Here is a 24040-nt window from a genome sequence, read left to right as displayed (position 1 = left end):
TCAGATTTGAATAAGCGATGAAAATAATATCTGAAAATTAGATCAGTGTTCCTAATCTAAACTAAAATGCTAACACATACAAAGTCATACATCTACTGTACTGAAGGAGCATAGATCTGGCAAGCTTGTTCAAATACAATGTTGAGTCCTCTTTTAGAAAAATGCAGTGGTGAGACACTGTGTTTATTTTTCCTTTGTTTAGTAGCTGTCTTTTTTTTTTTTTTTTTTTTTTTTTTTTTTGTAATCATGTTTTTCAATGGTGCTGTCAGTACTTTTTAGAAATATAACAAGAAAAGATCCATTAATTGTTAGCAATGCTACTTTAACCCCATGAAGGCATCCTTGACACAAGGGTAGAGCCTCAGCCTCAGGGCAAAATGATGCATATCTGCATAGATTGTCATCTTGATTTAATTTTTATTGCAGCTCAATCTAGGAGTTAATGGATTGTTACAGATCTGTTAAATTCCAGTAACAATCATATTTGTTTTCCTGCTATCACTTACTTTTGACTGTATGCAGCCTTTTTGCTGGCAAAAAATTTGTTCCTGTCTGGGTTCGAGGACTTGAAGCCTCAGGTTAAATTTTACTTCATTTCTTGTTTTCTACCTCTTTTCTGCCTTGAATTCTTCTGTTTTTACATTTAAGCATTACGCACTTGCATTATTGAAGATTGAAGTTCTTTACGAAAGTCCATTTCTTTCTCTTTCTTGTTTGTAGTGTTCCTGTCAGTTCAGTTTAGTGTAACCTTAAAGATGGGTTTGATTTCAGTTTGTGCCTGATTTCACATTGCCTGTCACTGATAACAAATGTGTCCACAGTGATCCAGGACTAAATGTATTTCTGTGCTGCTATGTTCCTCAGTCTTTTAGGTTTTGCTTTTCATCTAACCAGCATTCCCATATAAATTAAATGATTTTAAACTGGAAATATTATATTCAAACTCAAATTTTTAATTTCCATGTATTGTCCTGAGGGTTATGGTTCAATAACTCTTATTACAGATTGAAATTCTATGTATAAAGAACGTCAGATTCTTGATAGCCCCTTAATTTCTTAATTCTGTCCAGTTTTCTTTTCTGGCACGCTTTCAAGTTCTTTGATGCAGTAGGTGCTCTACCTTGTACCAAAAGGGAAATCTTATCGTTCATTGTTGTGCTTGCTTCCAGACAAATGAGTGTGTTGAGATTGTATTCTAAACACTTAAGTATTAAGTATATCCTTAATATCTCTGACCTTCATTATGAAACATTTGCAGTTTCGTTAGTAAGTTTGGACTCCATTTAAGTTTTCAGTCTTGAATTTTTTTTATAGTTTCTTACATGACAAGTATTATTATGTTATCTGTAGTTTGACTATACGCTTTGTTTTTAGTTGTTTCACAATCTTTGTTTCAGTGTTTACTTTCTCTTTTCTCCCTACCTTCTATATGCACATGAGCAATTGCAATTATATGTGTTTTATATGTTTTTTCTGCTGGTTCTTTATTTTTGCGTCTCCCAGTAACAATGCATCCCATTATTCTGCCAGCAGAATTGTCCATCATTGCTATTATGTACTTATTCAATGACAGCCAAACCAAAAGCATGCTTGGTGATCAGAAGGATCTGAAAACTGCTGCTTAGAATTTATGAAGCAGCAGGTGGCTACTTCATGCAGATGACCAGACGTACAGTTGTATGATAATTCACCAAACTTTGTAAATAAGAAACCAATTTGATATACCCCTGTTCCCTGTCTCCTTTACAAGAGCATTTCAGGAGCAACAGAGACTGCAAGTAAATTGAGTTGAACAATAATAATTAAAAACAAAAACAAAAAACTCCCTACTCTTGCAGGAAAATGAACTTATTTTGGAATTCTTCAGCCAATAAATAATTTATTTATTTATTAAGTATTTTTTTATTCCAAGTTTCAGGTTGTTTCCTCAACCAATAAGGAAGAATTGCTGTCTGATAATTTCGGAAGGAGAAGGATTACATTTTATTTTCTAGTAAGAATTTGTATAGTGAGCATGCTCTGATGATGTTAGTGTACTACACAAGGTAATCAACAGCATCATTCAAATGTAAATTTACAAAATGATTAAATAAAAATTCTAATGGAATTAGAAAAATCTGCCTCACAAAATCTGCCATTAATGTTATGCCATCCCTTTAGTATATTTAATGGACAAAATCTTAGCATCAAAATGAAAAACTGTAAAATCTATGTGAAAGAGTACAGAGTTTTTCTTCCATCACTTGCTATATCAAGTTGTTCTCACAGAAATTATGGACTAGAAATTTTTAAATGATGCTTAACAGAACACCTTTTTGAATATTGCTTCTTGAATGTTTATTGGGTTAAGAATGTTAGTCATTGATCAACTGTATATTGACCAGAGATTATCATTCACCATTCATTTCTGACAGAAATCACTGCAGTTCTCTGAACTCCCAGGTCATACTTGGAATTAATGTATTGAGCAAAGTAATACTATGAAACTGAAAATATTTATTTGTTCTTAAACCAGATTTTTACCTTAGGGTAATAGTGAATTTGTTGACTTAAATCATTGTTAGAAATGGTCTGCACAAATTCAAACTGATGCTGTATGTGGGAGACAGCTGGTTGTCATGGTAACTGTAGTGCAGTTTTTAATTCCACTTGGTGAGTAATGCTAACACAATGATGCTGAATAGACCATGGCTTAGCAAGTACAAGTATCTTGCTTTCTCCATGTCAAGGTTACAAAGAACAGGCTGTTGTTCAGACATGCAGACTGCATCACTTTTGGTTTATTGCTTCTGAGCAGAGAAAAAAATTCTTAAATGCTAGCAGATATCAAAACTGTCCAGAAAATATTTTTAGTCCCTCAAAGAAACTGAAGAAGATGATAAAAATGGAGAGAGACTGTGAGATATTTATTACTAGTGGATGCAGTTTGTTTTTTTATGTATGTACTTGTCAGTGCATTTTTAATGTAGATCTACTGAAGAAATGTGGAAATATGAAAATTTAGGATGGCAGAAGAGCACAATAATATTTATTTTTGTGTTTGTCTGGATGTAAATAGCGTGTTAATTGAAGTTATTTCATTTTTTAAAGTGCAGACATTCACTTAATGCTGTTTTAATGTATTTTGTGAGAAAGTAGTGAAACACGGTGGAACTAGGTGTAGTGCTGGAAGTAGGATAAAAATGTATTGGTTTATTTTCTAAACTAGTATTTTCTAATTTTATCTATACCTTCATAGTTGTTATTCAAATACTTGTTCCTTGTATTATTCAATAGTGAATAGCAGAGTCTGTGCCCTAGGTAGAAGTTTTTCATGTTACTGTCAATATGCAGAGGTGCCAGGACCCAGAAATCCTGATGATAAGAAAACATACATCTTTTCTCCTACCGAGACAGATAATCTGGGACTCTGCCAAGTTTTCTCAAATACATTGTCTTTCAGCTAATAATGTTAGTTATTAATTTTGTACATGGTGTTAGACCTTCATTTGACATGAGACTTTATTTTTTTTCCATATTGATTTTTCTTTCCCTTCTTGAGCATGCTTCTTTCAGATCCTCGCTCTTAAATAATTAATTCACACACATTCAGGTACTCATATTAGTAGCATCTGGTGTTAGAAGTAGTAAGAGTTCAAAAATGCACATGCAGATTTCTGTAAAGTACTTTCATCCTACTCAATGGAAAAAGTAATAGTGAAGAGTTCAGAAGGAAAAGATAGTGAAATACTGAACGTGTTAAGGTTTTATGTTGCAAAATGAATATCAGTGTTGCTTAAAATAAATGCATATCAGTTTAAGTAGAGGCTGAAAGTGATTCAGCAAGAATGGTAAACTGTTGGAGAAAAAAAAAAAGTCAAATTTGGCTTTGAGTTTCAGATTTGAGAAAATCTGAATTATGTACACTGTTGATGTGTCTGACTGATAAAATAAGAATAAAAGCCTTTTGGATACAAATTTGGGAACATATTAAATATACTGATGCTAGAAGAATTGACCTTTACTGGAAAAGATTAGAAAATCAGTTGAGCAAGAAGGGAAGACCAAAAATATTCAAACCATTGCAAATGCTTACATATAACAATGTAAAACAATTCATTTTCTACTGGTTAAATTGTAAATTTGCTACTTGTATAACTAATTTGCAAGATTTAAAAAATGAGAACTTCATGGCATATAAACTGCTATTTTTAATGAATATGTTCCCATTGCTTTTTCAGGTTACAGGCCCTGCAGCACTAATACTTGAAAATTTGTATTAATTCATAAGCTGTGAGCAAAACACTATGCTTTCCCGTCCCTCCTGTCATACACTGCACACTGAAAACAGTTTTTCATTTGAAATATTTAAGAAGATTATTGTTATTCCCTTTTGTTTGATACAAGAAGTGAGGAGAAAAGATTGGTGTAACTTCTTTGTTCTCAATCATCAGCTATTGCCATTTCAATTTCATCCTACTTTGCTTCAGCTAAGTCAGTGCCTAGCTGACTTTCTAAAGGAATCTACTACATCAGGAGTCAATTATATTATATTAGGTATGTTCATTCTTAACAATCACTGAATAGGAATGAGAGGCGTATCTCTCCAGTAATTATTTCAAACCCCAGTTGGTCCATGCAGTATATAAAAAGCCTCAAGTGACTCTCAGTGATATCTCAGCTTAAAGGTATACCCTTGAGTAAGAAGAATACAGTGTATGCTGCCCCAAAATGTAAAACTTTTCTTACCCAGTATAAATTTTCATATTCCAAGCATGACAAAAATTAGTAATGTATGTTAGTATTTTCAATTTTGTATCAGAACATCATTGCTTTGTAGTGGCTGAGATACTAAAATGGATTTTAGTTCAGGATTAAGATTTAATTCAGTCAACTTTTAGAAATTGAATGTCTAACGTTCACTATGTCAAGTGACTATTTTTGTGGTTTTAAAGCAAAATTTGTATGTATGCTGAGGAGCTTTGTCAGCATCTATGAAATTTCAATAAATAAGAATTAGGTTTCTTCCAAGTTTCTTCAACTGACAGCACTGTATGAAGTAATTATTAGAATGGTGGCAATGCGATCTGAAGGAAGGATCACACAGACCTCACTTTCATTGTTCTTGTTATTGGATTTTACTATGGGTAATGCTAGAAAATATTTATTATCTTCACATAACTGTGACAATTCCCTTAGAAAAACTTAGAAAACTTGGTAGAAAGAATCTTGTCCATAAGCACTTGCTACAGCAAATGAGTTCTAATTTAAGGAATCTGTCTAGGCATCTATGATGAGGACAGTGAGTGTGCATGTGATTCACCTGAAAGTAAAAATGTTCTGTTTGGATCTAAATGCTTTCTAACTGAACCAAAGGAATTGCATTTTTTCACATGAAGCGTGGATAAGTGTGCTTGTGTGCATTCCAGAATGTTTTATTTTCAAAGCTGACTCATGACTCCAGCTCAGATTATTGGTGGAAACATATCTACCAGTGTATTAATTGCATGAAGAAAAACTTACATTGTTACTTTCTTTAAAAAAGGATTTGAGGAATATATTATTCCTCTGATGAAACATTCCTTGATTTTGTCTTTAAAAGTATAATGACTGAAAAAAGGGTATTGCTCTTATGAATTGATACCTTCCTTTCCAGGTGGACTCTTTTCCTCCATTCCTTTACAGACTAGTTTTCAGGAAGGAAAGACTGAAGCAAATGCTCACATGCTGCTATGGCACAATTTTTGGACCTGCTAGTGATAATTGGTTCACATAAATGTTGCCTTAGATAAATCCCTTTAATATTTATGGTCTTCTATGCACAAATATACACAGTGAAGCTGCATTTGGTTTTGCTCTACCCAGGTGTTCAGCATGGTATCTGGCCAGAAGTGATCATTAACAGTGAGAATCTGACATGACAATTTCATTGTGAGACTGAGCTCAGTATCTTATCTTTTGTGTCCAAACCGGGGTATTTCAGAATCCTGCAGACCTGTGTGAGACTTGTGGAGCAGGGTACATGTCTTTGCATGGGAGTTTTGGAGATATTGGTGGTGGGAAGAGTGATCTCTGTTGCTTTCAACATCTGAATTATAGAATATAATATATATATAGAATAATTTCTATATTCTATATTTTATATATAAATTTTTATATAAATTATCTTAAAATGTCTCTGTCATTGCTGCTTACGTCTACTTCAGAATCACACAGCTCAGTGGTATGGAGACCTTGGGTACTTTCATTCAAATGTGAAGACAGTTCTGTAACTCAGAACTTTCCTCTTGCCAGCATGACTATACTAACGTTTTTTACACTTATTTTTGCATATGTGTTCTGTCTGTATTGTGGAAGGCAGTAACTCACTGACTCAGTGAAATTACAGAGACAGATTATTGTTTTAGCTAATTGGAGACTATGTAAATTCTACAACGTGGGAGACTGAGTTTGGGAGGGAAGAAAATATATTTGCTCCTTTTGAGGAGGCTTGTTTTCCTGACCTGTGAGCAGTGATTGTGCATACATGAGCTAAAGAAAAGATGATATAACCACTTTTTTAGAATACTTAATGCTGTCTACGCAGCAAAGCAAGTTTGTGTAGTGATCCCATGCTCTTTCCTCCTTGTACAAGTTATGGCTTGCAGGAGCAGTTCTATGTCTCCCTTGTAATAATACCTATAGCTTGTTTTAATAGCTATAGGCAGTAGAACCATTCCTGAGGCTTATATGCAAAGAATTTAAAATCATCAGAAAATCAAGTTGTTTCATGGTGCAAAACTTTTAAATTCACTTCCTGGAAGACCTAAATCGCTAAAATTGGTAAAATTTTCAGCAGTTTCAGCTTTCGTCCTTTATCAGACAGGGTCAATGTTTCAGTAGTCATCAAACTGCAATGTCAGCATCTCATTGCAGTCATCTTTACAAAAAGGCAGAAACGGAAAAACAATAATTGGACTTTTGCACATTATATGCAGTGTAGAGGCTCACTTTGCCTCAAGAAAATTATATCTAAATAGCGTACTAAAAATTTCTGAATTAATTTTTTTCATTACATTCCTACTTATGTTACCAAATGCATTTTATATTTATCTATATATTTATATATTTATAAATATATTTATATATTTATATTTATCTATATATTTATCTAGCTTAACTAAGTGTGAATACCACATCAATGATATTAGAAATTCTATCATCATGTTTAAATAGTTGCAATATTCAGTCATTTTGATTTACTGTATTACCCAATGGCTGCATCAGTGCGTACTCATATTCAGTAAATGTATATACCCAAATTATCTAAGACTTCATAAAAATCATAAAATTTATAAAGATATGCACTGCATTCTATTTAAAGGCATATAACTTTTATTTAGTACAGAGTGTTTGTTCTTATACCACCTAGAACCCCTTCTCATTTTAATCTAATTGAGTTCCTCCAGCTTCAGAAAAATCTTTGTGAAAACTCTGTCTGGATGCTGGGAAATGTTAAGGTATCTATTCCCTTTACTAATTTTTTTCGATGATAATCACTACGCTGTGGACTGTGCAGAATGTAAACCCACTGTGAGGCTTGTATTACCATAATTGACCTAGCTCAAAAATGATCATGTGCAAAAAACTTCACGCACTCCAGTACATCAAAGCTAGAATTCACAATTCCTTGTTCAAAATCAGTAATATTTATGTATAAGCTTGGTAGTCAGTGAGCTTAGACATTTGGTTAGATAGGTATTCCATGTGATTATGATACTCATCTTAGGAAACCACAGTGCCAGGTTTGTATTTATGTAGCTGAATATTCCACTTATCTCACAAGATTATTTATTTTGACTTTATATTTTAAAATATAAAAAAATTTAGCATATGGCTGTCACATCTGCTGAGTGTATCTGCAACAATTGACATTAGTATCATTGATGTAATAAACAATAAAACCACAACAAAAAATAACATGCTCATCACCTTTCTCGAAACATCTCACGCGTGTCTAGAGATTATCTGAGCTTCTAAATAAAAAGGAAAAATACTCCTTCATTACAGGCAGCTTGGAGGTAAAAGTGGTATTTCTAGGAATGCATACATCCTTGAAGGGCTCAGTGAACCAAACTCCTAAGAGGGTGATTCTTCCTGTAGAGCTCACTGCCAGAAGCCATCCTCTGTAAAAAAGAAGCTGCAGCAAGTCTCTGTTAGGTCTTGAGAAGAACAGTGGGAAGTTAACATGTGAATTCTAGGATATGTCCAAAATCAATACATCAAGGATCTGCTCCTATGCTCCCTCACCTCACCTCACCTCCACATCCCAAAATTTAAATACCAATTGAAAACTCGTAAGCCATCCCTAAAATCTCTCATTCCTATAAAGACAAAATTTATGCATCCCCTAGCATAATTCTCTGCATTATGCCAAGCCTAATGCTGATTCTGCTTGACTTGAAATATGGAACCCTGAACTGAAGCAGTCCTGTATAATCTAAAAAGATTATTGCAATCAAAATTTTGTCTAAAATAAAAAATAATAACACAAATTAAAATCAGAACAAAGCTGTGTTCTATTTGTTATGTAAAATTGAATTGTCAAATTTTACACTATTATTCTCATAAATGTGCAAAAGATACATTTCAACAAAATAAAAATGTGGGTAATTCTTGGAATGCTGGTGTGGAAATTTGGAATATGCAAAAAATACTAATACTAAATTATCAATTGTAAATAATTTTAAAATGTTAATCTAATTCTTACATTGTGTGTAGCAATAATGTTTGAGGCTTTCTGCAGATTTGTTGTACTTTTGAGTGTCCTGTAGAAGCATCTGCTTCAATTTACACTGGAGTTTTGAAGGCTTTATTTGCAGTTGCCATAATATCAGAGTATTATTATGGCTCTCTCTGTAGGTACAGCGTGAGATACACTAACGGATCAAACACGTAATCAAAGTATTCATCTTTTATTCAAAGTCAGATTTTAACCAATAGCTTTGCCAGAAATTAATAATATCTTACAAACTATTTCAGGTTGAGTAAATCTAGGAGTCTTGTTAAAAAACAGTGCTGCAGTGATTAGTGATGCCAGTTTTAGGTAATTCTGTATTAGGGATGTTCATCTGAGCATGTGTCAGTAATTAACTGTTAATCTATGTTGGATATTGGTGTTGAATGACCGCATGATGTAGGAGACTGAGCTCTTGTTACTCAAGTGCTAAAGACCTCTTCAATTCTAAAGACAATTTGTAGGAGGATAAGTAATAGAAACTACATGTAGGTTTTCATTTCTTTACCGTTCCAACTCACATCAGTATTTAATTGTTCTATTTTTACTCATTTATAGTAAAATTTCCAAAATAGATGTCTACATGAAATGCAACTCAATTTTCAAGTTTGCCAACTGTCTGCAGCTGCTACATGTGCAGAATTTTTTCTGTTTCTTTAAAAATGGTATCAATTCTATGCTCAGTGATCTTTCATTAAAGATGTGAGTCACTTGACACTGCCATGAGTAGGTTCTCATTTTCTTTTCCTGAGAATATTATTGTGTAATTCTATTCATAAAGTATTCAAATATTATCTCAAAAGTAGGTGAACTTGGTGTCTGTGTGTCCTTCCTCTGCAAACTACCCCACTATCTCTGTTATAAAGGCTAAGAAACATTTTCATGCTTTTGTCTGCATCTTTACTCTTGACCAATATCCTATTTATCTCTGTTCTCATGCTTGCTGTTTATGTGATACTTCTTCCTCTCTATGTGCTATTCTTGTGTTTTTAAAGGCAGCAGATAACCTCTTATTTTGCAAGGCTAGCAAAGCTGAACTCTTTTATTCTGCACTTGTGAAACAAATTATTCATTCTTCAAAATCACCATGTTTCTCTGTCTAATGGAAATGCCTCATTTGAAATGTTCTGGGCTGGATTAGTCTTTTATTGCTAAATTGCAATGACACAGATTCATCCATGTGATCAACCAGTGCATTCAAGTTCTTTTCCTTGTCTGCTGCTTTTCAAAGTGGCTTATTTCACCAGTTTATAACAGAAATTCTAATTACAAATATGTAAAGTGCATGATTTACAACATCGTCTTAGGTGACATTCCATTTCTTTGATTCAAGGACATCAAATGAAAACTAGAAGTGTCCCAACTAATTTCCATACAAATTTCTGGCATATTCACTGCAACCTAAGTCTTTCCCTTTAAAAGTCAATGAATTTGTTATATGTTTTAACTGGTTTCTTACTCACCTGACACTATTTCTGCTAGTTCTCAGTATATCAACTTTCCTTATACTATACAGTTTTCTTACTGAAGGCAAAAGAAATTAGGTGACCTGTGTGTCTTTCTCTATAAAAACTGTTATCAGGGTTATCAAAACTGCCCCCCCCTTCCCCTTCTCTTTATCTAGTGAGGAAGTATCAAGCTGAAGCCCAGTATGTAGTATGAATGTCCATTATGTGAATCTGGTATTGTTTATCTTTGGTACACATACCCTGTCTCTGTTATATTTTTTTCTTTGATTTTTTTTTTCTTTTTTCCTTATTCTCATCGTCCTTCATAATATCAGATAAACAGGTCGGTTGTTGCTTCAATAATTCCACACATCATATTTTCCTTAGAAATGTATTACATATTCTGGCTATGTTTTCACGGATGCATTAATAATGAAGTCTCATATGCAATGGGCTGACCTGTGGTTTGAAGGAATCACGCATGAATGCATAAGCGACTAAGCAACTTCAGTGCAACACACCAGAATGCAGAAACAGTGACACAGCAGTCCATATAGATGTGCCTAAAGGACACCACATTTTCAGGAAACTTGCAACTCTTTCAGTCTTGTGGAAGCAGTTTGTGTCTTGACACAAGAGCAGACAAATGTGGAGATGTGGCAGCAGCAACTGTGAGTAATGTAAACTGTGTGATTAAGTTGTTCATTCATGTGTGGGTCTATGTTATTATTTACATGCCACACTTGATTCACACTGTCTAACCATAGAAGATTTTACAGAGAAGTCATCATTACTGTATGACTAATTTGGCGTACTCCTTAAATCAATCAGTATTATTACAGTTGTCCTCTGATTTCATGTGTCAGTTGTCAGAGATTTGCATGACATTATTCAGCTCTTAGTGAGTTCTCCTTTGACATTTGTAGTAATTTTCAAGTTCTTTTTTTCTTACTGATCCTCTGTCCCCATGTAAGCATCAATACTTTCAATTGAGGTTAAATAAAAAAAGTATTACCTGATTGTTTTTTCAGGTTTATCTCTACACATTTCTCTCTCCATATTAACTCTACTTCTTTCTTTGTCCATTTTTTGGAATATAGATCTGAAGGACTTGTTGCTGTGTGTCAAATGGTTTTGTCAGTTATTACTATATTCAGTTATTTCTTGACTCCTATAACCGCTTTGTTTCCTTTGATCAGTGTCATTTTTTTCCTTTTCACTGGTTTTCTGATTAAATTCAGTATCTTTTTTTGAGCTGCTGATCTTGTTAATCCATTTAAATTTCATTAATAAATTTTCTGAGTTTACCAATTTTTAAAGTTTGAAATACAAATCCTAAAGTGGAGAATGCTTCTATATTTATATTTACTAGACAAAGGATTACTGATTCCCAGATTTTTAAAGATTATTTTATATTAACAGCTTTTTCATGCAGTTTGCTAATCTTTTAATTGAATAGCCTAACTTCTAGAAAACCTTTCTTATTAAGTACATCTTTAAGTACATCTTATAGGTGGCTTTGTATCTCTTCATGCAATAGCCTATACTTATTGCTCATGTTGTACTTTCACTATGCATTAAATCAACATTTGTGTCTGGCTATAACAAACATGTTTTGGACTCTATGCTTAGTTTTCCAGATATTGTGAGCATTACCACAAAATGTCTTAATTATATAATAATCCTATCATGCTTACCAAGTTCATGTCTGTAGCCAGGCAATTTTATGTTGGATTTCTGGTGATACCTTTTCATTTCTGTCTGGGAAGCTGTATCAGTTTTGCTTTTCTCTTGCTAGTCCTTCCTGAGCCTCTCCAGGCTAAGGTTTGAACAGCAGACTAATAGGCTTCAGCTAAACTGTGATAAATCAGAAACGAAGTTATGTAAATAAGTTAAGGTGGCTGGGAACCTCCTTACAATTGCCTTGCCTTGTATCTTCCCATTTAAACGTCAATCCTACCTTTTTTTGGACCTGTCAAATTGCTTTGTTATTGAGTACGTGTCTTACATAACCCTAGTTGTTCCTTTATTTGGCATTCCAAGTTTTTCTTTTGTTTTGTTGATGCTTTTCATACCAGAACAAGTGGTCACTACATACACCCAGCTTCACAATGCTGGGCCAAATGCCTGTCCATATTTCTTATCTCATGTGCTGGGATAATTCCAAAGGAGTATGTTTTAAATATCCACCAGTAGGGATAACTGAAAAAAAAACCAGTTCTGCATTGTTTTATGTTAACTACTAAACCTTTAACATAAATTCTAAATTTATCTCTTCAGTTGCTCCTGAGGAGCTGCTATCTTGTTTGATGGCCTAATTAACACCTACAGTATGGATATATATAATTTATTCACTTGATTTTATGATGACGACTCATCATAACTCAGTCAATACTTATTTAGTAATATAGTTTATTACCAGTAGAGCTTAGTTGCAACACTTTTACTGCTACTGTAACTTTATATAGCTTATCCATATTTTGGCAACACCCATTGATGGTTAATAATATACGAAGGCTGCTCTGAAAGTAATGCCTCCTATTTTACTACATTGGTCCATGATATCAAAGACGGATGTTGGTGGTATGGCAGTAGGGGTGGAATCTTCCCACCAATATTCTGTTATATTTTGATGCCATGTGACAGATGGCAGCGGAGGGGCAGTCTAACAGAATGGTGTCTGACATAGAAGTGCTCATGAGGCGAAGATGTTTCACTTAATTCTTCTATGTGGAAAAAAATTACAACCATTAATGTTCATTGATGCTTGCTGGACATTTATGGAGATCAAATAGTGGATGTGAGCACAGTAAGGCAGCGGGTGGTGCATTTCAGCAGTGGCAACAGTAACAGAGAGTCACCTCTGCTGGTCCAAATTTTAGTAGCCAGGCTCGTGTTCATAGTTCATGAAAATGAATAGCTAATGCTGGTGACTGTTGAAAAATAGTGTTTGTAGCTAAGAATTTTCTCGATCAAATAGTGTTTTATATTCTTTATATCTGTTCTAGTTTCCATGAAAATAAATAGATGGCATTATTTTCAGAGCACCGTACATAGTACATAATGTACTGCATTTGGATCTGTAAAAAACATGACTAGACTCTTTAAAATCTGGAAGCAGCGAAGCTGCTTTTTTCTAGTTCACTTGTAGATGTTGAGGTGATCTCATTTAGTCTTCTATTTTCTTCCATTTTCTTCTGACCGCTTGCTCAGGTACTTTTTTTTAAGTCAAAGAAACTCACAACTGGAAAAATATTACTTTCAGCTGTTCTGAGGACTCAAAACTGAATGCTTTCCTATGAAATATATTTTATCTCAAACAGAAATAGTGCACTTTAACTCAAAACTGATCTTATATCAAGGCATATGCAAGAAAGAACTGAAAATATTTTGATTTCTGTCATTCCACAGTGTTACAATGTATCTTCCTTGCTAAAGATTGCCTGATAATGGGTATGTTTTCTTAGTATTTTGTTAAATTTAAGAAAAGTAGAGCAAGATAATCAGGAAGCAATATTGAAAATGGGAGCAGCTCTCTATAAAGTATCATGAAACTGGAAGGGCCAACATATAAAGACACCTAAGGCGAGAGGCTGTCTTTCCTAAACACTTAAAAACTCCTTGTAAATGCTTGCATTGATTATAAGGAATGGAATGCAGACCAGAATGAAATTGCTTGGGGAAAAACTTCACTTTTAATCTTTCGTTTTTTTCTTTAAAATGTTTTTAATAAGGGTCACACATGAATGAGCTGCAGAAATGTCAAGAGTCTGTAGCTCTCAATATCCTGGGGACCATTTTGTCTTTGGCCTTCCATTCAAATTTTAAACTTTTGGGATCCATGTTGAATCATATATGCTGTTTCTGTTAATCTATTTTGAACAGTTCCACACACACACACACAAAAAAACTTAGCACAGAAGTGAATAAAAGAAATCAAATTTCAGATGTTCTTACAAAATTTACTTTCCGATTATTATTTGAAGTATTGAAAACAACCTTCCCTTTCCCTTTTTGGAAATTTTCCCATGTTACAAACAATCTTAAGAGCTGGGAATCCACAAGCCACCTGAAATAACCTCAGAGCTGGTTTTCTGCTGATAATCCCACTTTCCTAGGCCTGAGGTTTTTATTTTTATTTTTGCGCAAATTGATGGATCTCTGAGGACAGTTTGCATTTTAAAACACTGGCATTTTCCAGCAGGAAAAGTATTCCTTAGAAAAAAATCTTCACTGTTCAGAATTTCCTTTCATAATGATTGGCAGTCCAATCCAGTTATTAGGACTAAAAGTGAAATGGAGTCATGAAGGGATTATTGGCATTCTGGTTCGAAAATGCTCAGAGAATGTCTGAATCTGAACTGATTGCCAACACAAACTCTGAGCTTTTCCAGGGAAAATATAAGTTGCCAGTGCTGACCTGTGTCATTTCAAAGCTGCAGCTCCTATGAAGACATTTGATAGTGTTTCTCTAGTGCTTAGTTTCTAGTGCTTAGTTTCTGCTTAGTGCTCTAGTCTCTAGTTTTTCCCCTTAGAGGTAGAGCAGCTTCTTCAGATACTGCCACTAGCAACAACAGCTTATCAGTTCTTGTGTGATGTAGTAATATGGTATCCAAATATAATTCTGAAGATTATTTATGTGGAATTTGAAACATCTGAAGCACAATGATTCACTCCAAATATAATGTTATCATCTTTGGTATTAGTACTAATCTGTTCATATATTGTGTTTCATGTCTGGAGTCAGGAACAAAAGAAAAATAATTATTTCACCAGGTGAGAGGGAAACTGAGGCAAGGGTAGCAAACTGACTTTTTCATCACTACACATAAGATTAGTGAAGTTGAAGACTGAGGCGATAATCAGTCTCCACCCATCCTCTTCTGCAAAAACGGGGTTTGCTTGAGTGCTCAGATTCTTCTCCTGTGAATAATGAGTAACACTATTAAAGAAAAAATCATGTAGATGTAAAAAGTGTTCACAAATATTTATCCATATTTTTAAACAGCATTGTGAATGTGTGGGCACCCTCAATGTATGCATTTTTCATGACTGTGCTAGCACAGGAGTTTTTTGGCAAACATACTGGCGTAGCAGACAGTTTAATTTTGAAGTTTAATTTTGATGAATTTTTACACAAAATAAACATTTACATTCAGCAAATATTTTGACTTTACTTGTACATTGTCCAGTCAAGAAATATCCCTGTCCCTTTGCCCATTGCTCCACTAGACCACGTGCACTCAAAAGAATTTGTTTAAAATGTCAGATATACATAGGGCACTGTTCACAGACCATTAAACCATATCCCAGGAATTGACTGTAGACATTATTTACCAAAGATTATTAATAGTTAATGCTATAGAATCAGAGAATAGCTCATCCAGTTCCATCCACCTGCTGTGGGTTGATTGCCACCCACCAGATCAGGGTCTAGGCCCCTGTGCAATCTGGTCTTAAGCACCTTCTGGGAAGGGGCACACATACTTCTCCTGGCAGCAGTACCAGAGCCTCACTCCCTCTAAGTGAGTTTGTCTCCCTCCTGTTCCCTTCAAGTACTGAAAGGCTATAATGAGATGTCTCTGAAACCCCTTCTCCAAGCTGAACAAATGCGGCTGCCTCAGCCTGTCTCCATTGGAGAGGTGCTCCAGCCCTCTGAGCATCTTTGTGACCATCCTCTGAAGATACTCCAACAGCCCCATGTCTTATGCTGAGGGCCCCAGACCTGATTGCAATACTCCAGGGGGAGCCTTGTGAAGACAGAATAGATATACATGCTCTTGTTATATTTTTTTTTAGCTAAATAGGGAAAAGCCCTTTCCTGAAGTCTGAGGAGGAAAAGATTTTTTTCTGTAAATGTGTCTTTTTGCTATGTGGTGAATTTAATATTGTATTGCTGTATGTGTGGGATTTGCTCAGCCAGTCTGAGAAAGGTGTGCATTGCAGCCCTGAGTTGGCTGTGCACACCTGCGTTAGGCTTTGTCCCAGGAGACAGAGGCCATCAACAGTGAGACCTAAGACACTGATTGAGTTCTTGTCTTTTATGCTGTGTAATTAAAGAATTCTGTGTTGGTGGAGACTGAGCAATAGTGAGGAGGTGAGGGGTGGTCCTCACCTTGATCTTTCCCCAGCTGTGCACCTGGGCATCAAGCAATTCAAAGAAGCCAGCTTTTTGTGTATTGGATGTGAGCAGCCCATTCTTTTCCCTCCCCAGTCAAGGTCAAGCTCCATTTACCAATCCATATCGTCAATTGCTGTCACTGGTATCAGCAAGGCAAAATAAAGACAATATAGGACAACCACATAGCAAAAGTGCTATAAACCTGTTGTGTTCCTGTGGCTTGTGTAGGAACTGCTTTTCTCTAGTCATGGCACATTGTTACTTATCCCAATGCCTTTAGCTGTGGGTTTCATTATCATAAGCTTATTCAGATACTTTTAGCTTTCTCTGTTTGTGTATAGTAAGTAATTAGTGTAATTTAATATGTTGCTGCTTTTTCTAGCACAGAATAATAAGAAAAAAATCCTATAAAAAGTTAATCACAGTATAATTTCTCTTATACTTCTGTAAATCTCCAGATAAGTCAGCAGAGATTTGGGGTTTGACAAATGACACTACTAAAAATTTCTGTACATACTTATTAATAACAAATTTATTGCTAAAATGGCATCATCAGAGATTCAGCTTACACAGATACTTTGGGATATCATAGAGGGAAATATGTCTCTTTCAGAAGCGTGAGACAAAGCCAATTATGACAGCTTTAGAATCAGTGAATTAGACATTGGAAACAATCTGAGGACAAGTACTTGATGTTTAGCTCAGTTAATTCCAATTAAAGCCTTCACAGTCATTTTAAAATCTAATGTAGAAATGTGGTGTTGCTATTTTCTATTTTTTTCCTGTTTGTTTTTAATGTGTCTTTGCCCACTCTGAATACTTAAGAAAAAATTTATTGTTTTAGAGGGTTGGTTTTTTTTTTGTTAGAACAGCAAATTTTTTCCAAAATATATATGATAATAAAGAGAAAATTATACTCAGCCTTTATGTGTTTACTCAGACATCCCAGTGACATCACAGACTGCTCACACTTTTCTCCCATACTTGCTGCGTGGTGACTAGGTGCTTCCAATATTTTAGTTTGCTGATCTACCTTGTGTCTTTTATCTCTCACGTGTGTATTTATCCTAGCATATGGACATATATTAATGCTAAGTTTCTTTACATTGTGGTGAAGAATATTGGTTTTACTTCTCAAAGAGGTAGTGCACATGTACTGTGAGTAAACTGTGTGATAATCTATGTAAATTATGTGCACAGAAGCTATACTTTGCCCTTGGGGGAAATGCAAATTAGAACATTTTGTAGTTTGTTTGTTTTTAAATACATACACTTTTCACTTCAAGGCTCAGGACAGACTCCCTGTTTATTTTCCCATCGCTCATCATTTGTTTGTCTTTGTAAATAACTCACCCTTTAATGATTAGTTTTATACTTGGGCAGGGAAAAGAAATGCTTGATGAGTGAAGCCCTCAGAACATAATGTTTGGTCTGTTTTATAAATACGCTGTAAGGGAATTATCTGCTTGTAAAAGGGTGTATAACACAATCACGACGCAAAGCCATTATAGCGATCTGACAGTCTTCATTCATTTTCTCTCAGTGCTGTCTTATTTTCTTCTGTTATATTAATGCTTGTAAGATTTTTAATCCTGGGTTACTGTATCACAGAGTTAACTGATTTTCCATATAAGAAGAGAGAAAAATGTATTTATAAAATGTGCTATATACTCATTTCTAGTTCTCTACTGACTTATTTTATTTGTATTAATAAAATTATTTTAATACTCCTTTAGTACCCTTTCAGTGAAATGTTTTAATGTAAGTTGTCTGATTCTGTTTTAAGTGAAGGAGAAAACCTGGTAGAGGTTGTCTCTTTAAATCAGATCTGCAGTGTTGATGGACCCTCTAGCAGGCACGGTAAGAACCATTCTCACCTCTGCAGCAGGGAGCTTGACCATATAGACTCACACATTCAATCAAAACGTTTTCCCTTTTAATATGCACTGTACCAATCCTATTCCCATGGTTACAGCTCGTGCTTCTTTGGTTGCTTCCAGTCTGTTGGAAAAGGAAGGCAGCATACATTTCTTGTACAGGAGTTTAAAACATCATGAAAGCAACCCTGTTGTGATTTGCATTTTAAATGTTTCTTTTTTTTTCTCATTGTACAGAATGCTGTAGCAGTAGCTTCAGTTCATTTGCCACAGTCTGTCTTCTCTCAGTCTTCAGCCTGGCAATCTGTTGATAACGCAACTTGCAAGCTACAGTTTATTGTCTTTCGGAATGGAAAACTCTTCCCCAGCACAGGAAACTCATCAAATCTTGCAGATGATGGGAAACGTAGGACGGTTGCCACACCAGCTGTTTTTGCTAAAATAGGTGAGGAAATGTTATGCTTTATTTCCTTTAATCTGAAAGCTAAGGTTTACTTGATTGTATAGAGAATAGAGGAGTAGAGTGTACTGTATGCTGAGAGGCTGGGAACAGTCTGTCTTTAGCAGAAATGTTTGAATTTATTCCTATCAGCATTATTTTATTCCAATTCTCCTGCAGATAAAGAAATGCAATTGCTGTATGACTAGAATGCAAATTTGGGGTTACTATTTTTTGACTGTGTTGTTACAGAAGCATCTTTCTTAAAGCACAGTGCTATAGGAAGGAACCTTGTTTTACTCTTTTCTTTCCAATGAAAACTGCAGTGCTAACATGCTAGACTGATAAAGATAAGCCGGTCTGGGAAGGAGTGGTGCCCTGTTGCATGTATCAGTACTTACCAGTATACTTTCCGATACAATGAACATAAAATAGGTGTTGTTAAAGGCTTTTGTCTAGGTGTGATGTATCATATATGCTAGTCAATCATTAATTTGATTAATTATTCACCCAGGCAATTTTAATAATTTTATTTGATTCTGAGTAGTGCACCCATTTCTGTTAATGTTAAAAACATGTTTAAATGTGACTTTCTAAGTGCAGTATTGTCTGAACTATTAATCACACAATGAAGCTATGCCATTTTTGCAGTTTCATGGGCAGTAGTGTAACATTGGCTCTAACTGAAAAATCTCAAACAAAAAAAATTGGTTTTGTGAAGGTTGGTTAGATCATCTGTACACACTGTGAGACTGAAATGTTATTCAGATTTATTTAAACTACTGCAAACTTTTATGAATGTGTGCACTGTTTTTGATTTTGACCATTCAAAGTGTATGTCTTTTGCTTTTTTTTCCCCCCCCATAGTTTGCTGTATCTGATCTCTTTACACATTTATCTGTAAAGGGTTTTCCACTCCATATCTCTGATACAGTTTGTTGCTTTTGCAGATGGGTGCAGTTTTGGAAACCTCACCAGCCCTCTTACTATAGGGTTGAGGCACTTTGCACGGGGTATAGACCCCATTGCAGCCTTCTGGGATTTTGACCTTCTAGATGGACATGGAGGCTGGTGGGGAGAAGGGTGCCACATAATTAGTTCTGCAGGCAATATTACCACCATTCAGAGTACTCACTTCAGTAACTTTGCAGTGCTAATGGTAAGTATATGATTTAGCAATTGTACCTATATTTCTCTCTATTTTGTAATACACAAATGTTCTTTTTACATGTAGCTGTATAATTCTTACATGCTGATAACTGACCTTCTGTCTTCTATGATGTTTCTAATGAGGCAGCCTTAAAGAAAGAAAGTTATTTAACTGCTAGTAAGTGAATAAACCTGCTGGTCAGCTTTACTATCCAGAGACAGGCCTAATCAGAAACAGCATTAAAATTCAATCTTAGAAATGAGAATTTCATCAAGGAATGATTAGTATGTTATGGTTATAAATTATAAGACAGCGTTTAAAAATGTATACTCCTGTGTGCTTTTACATCAGCACATCTCAGAGGCTGGTCTGCTTTTGTTCCTGCCCTGCACTGTGTTGATCATACTAATTAGTTGCGGGCATACCGCAATGTTGAATCATTTAATAAATGGAAAGGAATAACATCTTCTGCTCTCCTAAGTAAGGACTCTGCTGTCTGTGTTGATCTTGAAGGAGTTTTAGTTAGTATAGCGATGCTGACAGCCCTCTTGCTAAATTGCTGCTGAAGAAAAATATTTCTGTGCAGTGCTAAGCCATCAGCCTGCTTTAATCTGTTCTTAGTCACACTCACAGTTCCCATTGCAGTTATTTAACTATTCTGCTTAACAGAAAGTTACCATCATGAAAGCAGAGAGATCATGTACGTAGTAATAGTATGTTTTACTACTCAGGGTACAAAGAAAAGCAAACAAAAAAAAAGAAAGGTTTCAAATATATGTAGGTGAAAACATATTTGCACCATTAAATAATTTAATGTAAACCAGTTGTAAAAATAGATATGTGTTATTAATGCCAGACTGATCCTGAACACTGGTGCATAACTGCACCGTAGACGCTGCTTGTGTGTGTTACAGAAATGTTTATAGTTGAGTAAATACTGTATTGTGTGTATGTGTAAGGGACAGCAAACATAGGCGACAGGAATTGCAAGGACGTGTGCTGAGAATACCAATCTGCTGCTGTCAGATGGAGCCCAGATGGCAGCCAATCATAGCACAAAGCTCTAGCACCCACGAGTTAAATGCGGATATTATCGTCCGCTTTGTAAGAACCTATTTCTCTCAGAGTTACTTAAACATTTTTTCACCCATTCCAGACTTGCTCAGAATGTAAGAGCTGTTCCTAAGATTTGATGACATCAAATGTAACTCATTTTCTACAGCTCCAAGGAGTTGCGTTTTTTCAACTTGCCCACTTGTTTCAACAACTCACCCACTTGTTTCCCTGAATGTGAAACAATTCTGCTTTGAGGGTGCTTTCCTAAATTCATTAAAGAAAGCACCTGTTGACTTTGCAGGTGCCACACCCAAAATGGCTTCTTCTTTGGCTGGGTTCAGCCTGTTCTTAAACTTCAAGTAGTTATTAAACTTTCACTAATTGCCTCCAAATAACCAATTCCACGGTTCCATTTTGTTTGCAAAAATGGTATATGGAAGTAGGAGTCACAACTAATTTTTGGTTTCTAAAGCTGAATGCACATTTTTCTCTGATGAGTTGTAGCAGTTTGGGTTTTCCGCAACTGTAAAGGCAGGCAAGGCACCTTTTAATGCAGCTTTTGTATCTGATAAGTAATTCAGTTTAGGTCTTGTGTTTATTTTGATATAGTAATTCAACTTTGCATTTTTTTCCTGTGTAAATCTTTCATTTTTATCTGTTCAACGCAAGAAAATAGAATTTTCTTTGAAATTGATATGGCAGCAAATGATGTGATGTTGCCTAGCTCGTATTTCACAGTCACTTTTAAGAGAAAAGATGCCTGACCTTATGTAATTTATATGTGCATACACGTGTGCAGATACGTGTCTGTATACATGTAAATATGTTTCCAATAGCTGTCTTTCTGAACCACTATTGGAAACTTTTGTAGTTTTACTTTATCTAATCGTTTTCATTCAAGTATGTTATTTGTTTATCAGTGTTTTGTGGCATAAAGTTAAGGCTTGTTTCCTCTAATATGAATTATGCTTTTCTGGACAGTTCAATTCTCATGCCAGAAATGGAAAAAAAAAAAATCATTGTTCTTTTTAGCTATTAATTTATAATATGAACAGTACAAATTGCCTATGTGTATCTTCTTAATTTACACCTAATATACTTTAAAATACAAACTTGCAGCAAGTTGAAAATAGCGTATGACTTGCAGCCAATGGAATTAGCCACAATGTCATGATTAATGTTATTTTTTTTTAATCTTTAATTCTCAAATCTATTAAACCATAAAAACTCATAATCAATTATTATGTTTCGAGATAATGGCAGTAAGCCGAAGCAGTGGGTGTAAACTGAAGAGCAGCAATAAAGAAACTTGAAGGTTTACATTGCTATCAGAATAATGTATTCTGCTGTGGAACAAGATGAAATAGAAGCCTCATTTAATCTGGCTGTCCATTTTATGGCTCATACTCTGATTCATTGTTGCTGTTCATCATCTTTTTAAATAGAAAGACAAAGTTCACTGAGTTGCTTTTATAAAAGTTGTTTCTGCTTACGTACCACAAAAGAGTTAAAGATTTTGTACAGTCCTTTTATAAAAAGGCAGTAATCAAGGATTTATCAACTATGATTGATAATTAATAAGCATGCGCATGCTTGAAGTGAGAGGATTCATGTAGAGCTTTTGAATTCCTCTATATGGCAGTTGTTCTAGTAATGTCAGTGAGAGAGAATGCAGTTTGGTGATTGAATTGGAAAGGAAATACAAGCTCTTTTCTTCACACTGGTCTCACACTTTCATGCTGCTCTGAGTTGGGCCAATGGATGGAAATAAAACAATAATGTCAGGTATAACATAGCATCATCTTTTCTGAGGTCAACTTTTGGATGGTATGTCTTAGTGGTGAGAGTAAAGTACTGTAAAATAAAGCTCCTGAGTTTATTCTTATCTTTCCCTTCATTCACTTTGTGTTCAGACTTGTTCTTTATTTTGTCTTTACTTCTGTTACCTGTAGGTGGAAGACAGTCATACTCTAGGTTCTTTTGGAAGGTGGCCAGCACCTTCCAGGGCACTGAACTATAAATCTCTACAATATGGCATTCTGATTTGGAGTAACGTTATGAATTTATATGTAATGAAGCTGCAGTATATCCAATTATAAATATTTGTTGTATAAGTAGTTTGTATTTACGTTCTTTTGTGAACTGAGCTGTATATAAAGATTTTAATTTTTCAAGATGATTTCTGTATGTGTTATAACCAGTGTAGTGCCCTATAGCCATAGTATATATATGAGTAGAACTCTGCAGGAGATAACAAAAATATCTAACAGGAACACTGAACTTCAAAATCTGCTAAATTTGTCTTGACAAACGTCCTTTGTTCTTCCTTTCATTTTTCTTAGAACAGAATGGCAACTCAATAGTGATGGGTATTACTGTAATTGTGTACAACATATCCTTTTCCCCTGACAAGACTGCTTTGTCAATAGTAATTTTCTCAAATCTGACAAATAAACACTAGCAAAATTCTTAAACCTATGTAACATGTAACACTACTTCTCAATTAAGATAAAATGGATTATTATTATTAGCATTTTTTAACTGTAAACCTGGAGATAGGTTGAACAAACATAAAATCATAAATTCCTTTCCTTCATTGTCGAATCTACTTATTTCAAACAACATTAGGTGGGTTATCTTTTTTTTTAATTTTCTCATTGTGTGTTTTTGCAACACTCAGTGAATGGCTATTTGAGATAATTAGGGTTGAGGAGATCAAACTGACAAAGTCAGAAGATATTTGAAACTATTCTGAAAGCAAACCTTTGAAATACTGTGTGAATGAGAAAGTGAAAAGCAGGCAAAGAGATTGTGCAAAGAAGTTAAAGGATTTTTCTCTTTGTTTTACAAGCATTTCCTGAATCTTTTAAATCTCTCCAAGTTAGAAAGATCGCAGTGCCTCAAAAACTTTATTTTCAGTATTTTCAGTGTGACTGGAGACAGTTGCGGAATTTCTTTTGCCTGTTGATGAAGTTCAGTTCTGAAAACAGTATTTTAAACTTTCGTATTTCAGGATTACTCCCAGTTAAATAGCCTAAGTCTTTTGAGAAATTAACTGTTGAGTCAGGGAAGTGTTGCAGAGATGTTATTTGGAAGATGGACATAATTTTCCACCCAACCCCCAGAAAACACAAGGTTTTCTCATAACAGGCTGTGGAAAAGTGGTTCATTACTCTGAAAAATCAGGCTGCTTG

At 34.8% G+C, this 24040-nt stretch overlaps 1 protein-coding gene across 1 annotated transcript in view; it reads left to right on the top strand.

Annotated features, from left to right (window-relative positions):
- LOC125693373 (adhesion G protein-coupled receptor A3-like) overlaps nt 1-24040 on the top strand; it is a 252429-nt gene that overhangs the window by 184555 nt on the left and 43834 nt on the right. The window contains exons 13-14 of the mRNA XM_048945231.1: nt 18439-18646; nt 19591-19799. Coding sequence (XP_048801188.1) covers nt 18439-18646; nt 19591-19799 — 417 coding nt within the window. The remainder of the gene's footprint in view (nt 1-18438; nt 18647-19590; nt 19800-24040) is intronic.

This window comes from Lagopus muta, chromosome 5 (genome assembly GCF_023343835.1).
Source record: "Lagopus muta isolate bLagMut1 chromosome 5, bLagMut1 primary, whole genome shotgun sequence".
In the NCBI taxonomy this organism is placed as follows: Eukaryota; Metazoa; Chordata; class Aves; order Galliformes; family Phasianidae; genus Lagopus; species Lagopus muta.
This window is presented reverse-complemented; position numbering and strand designations above follow the sequence as displayed.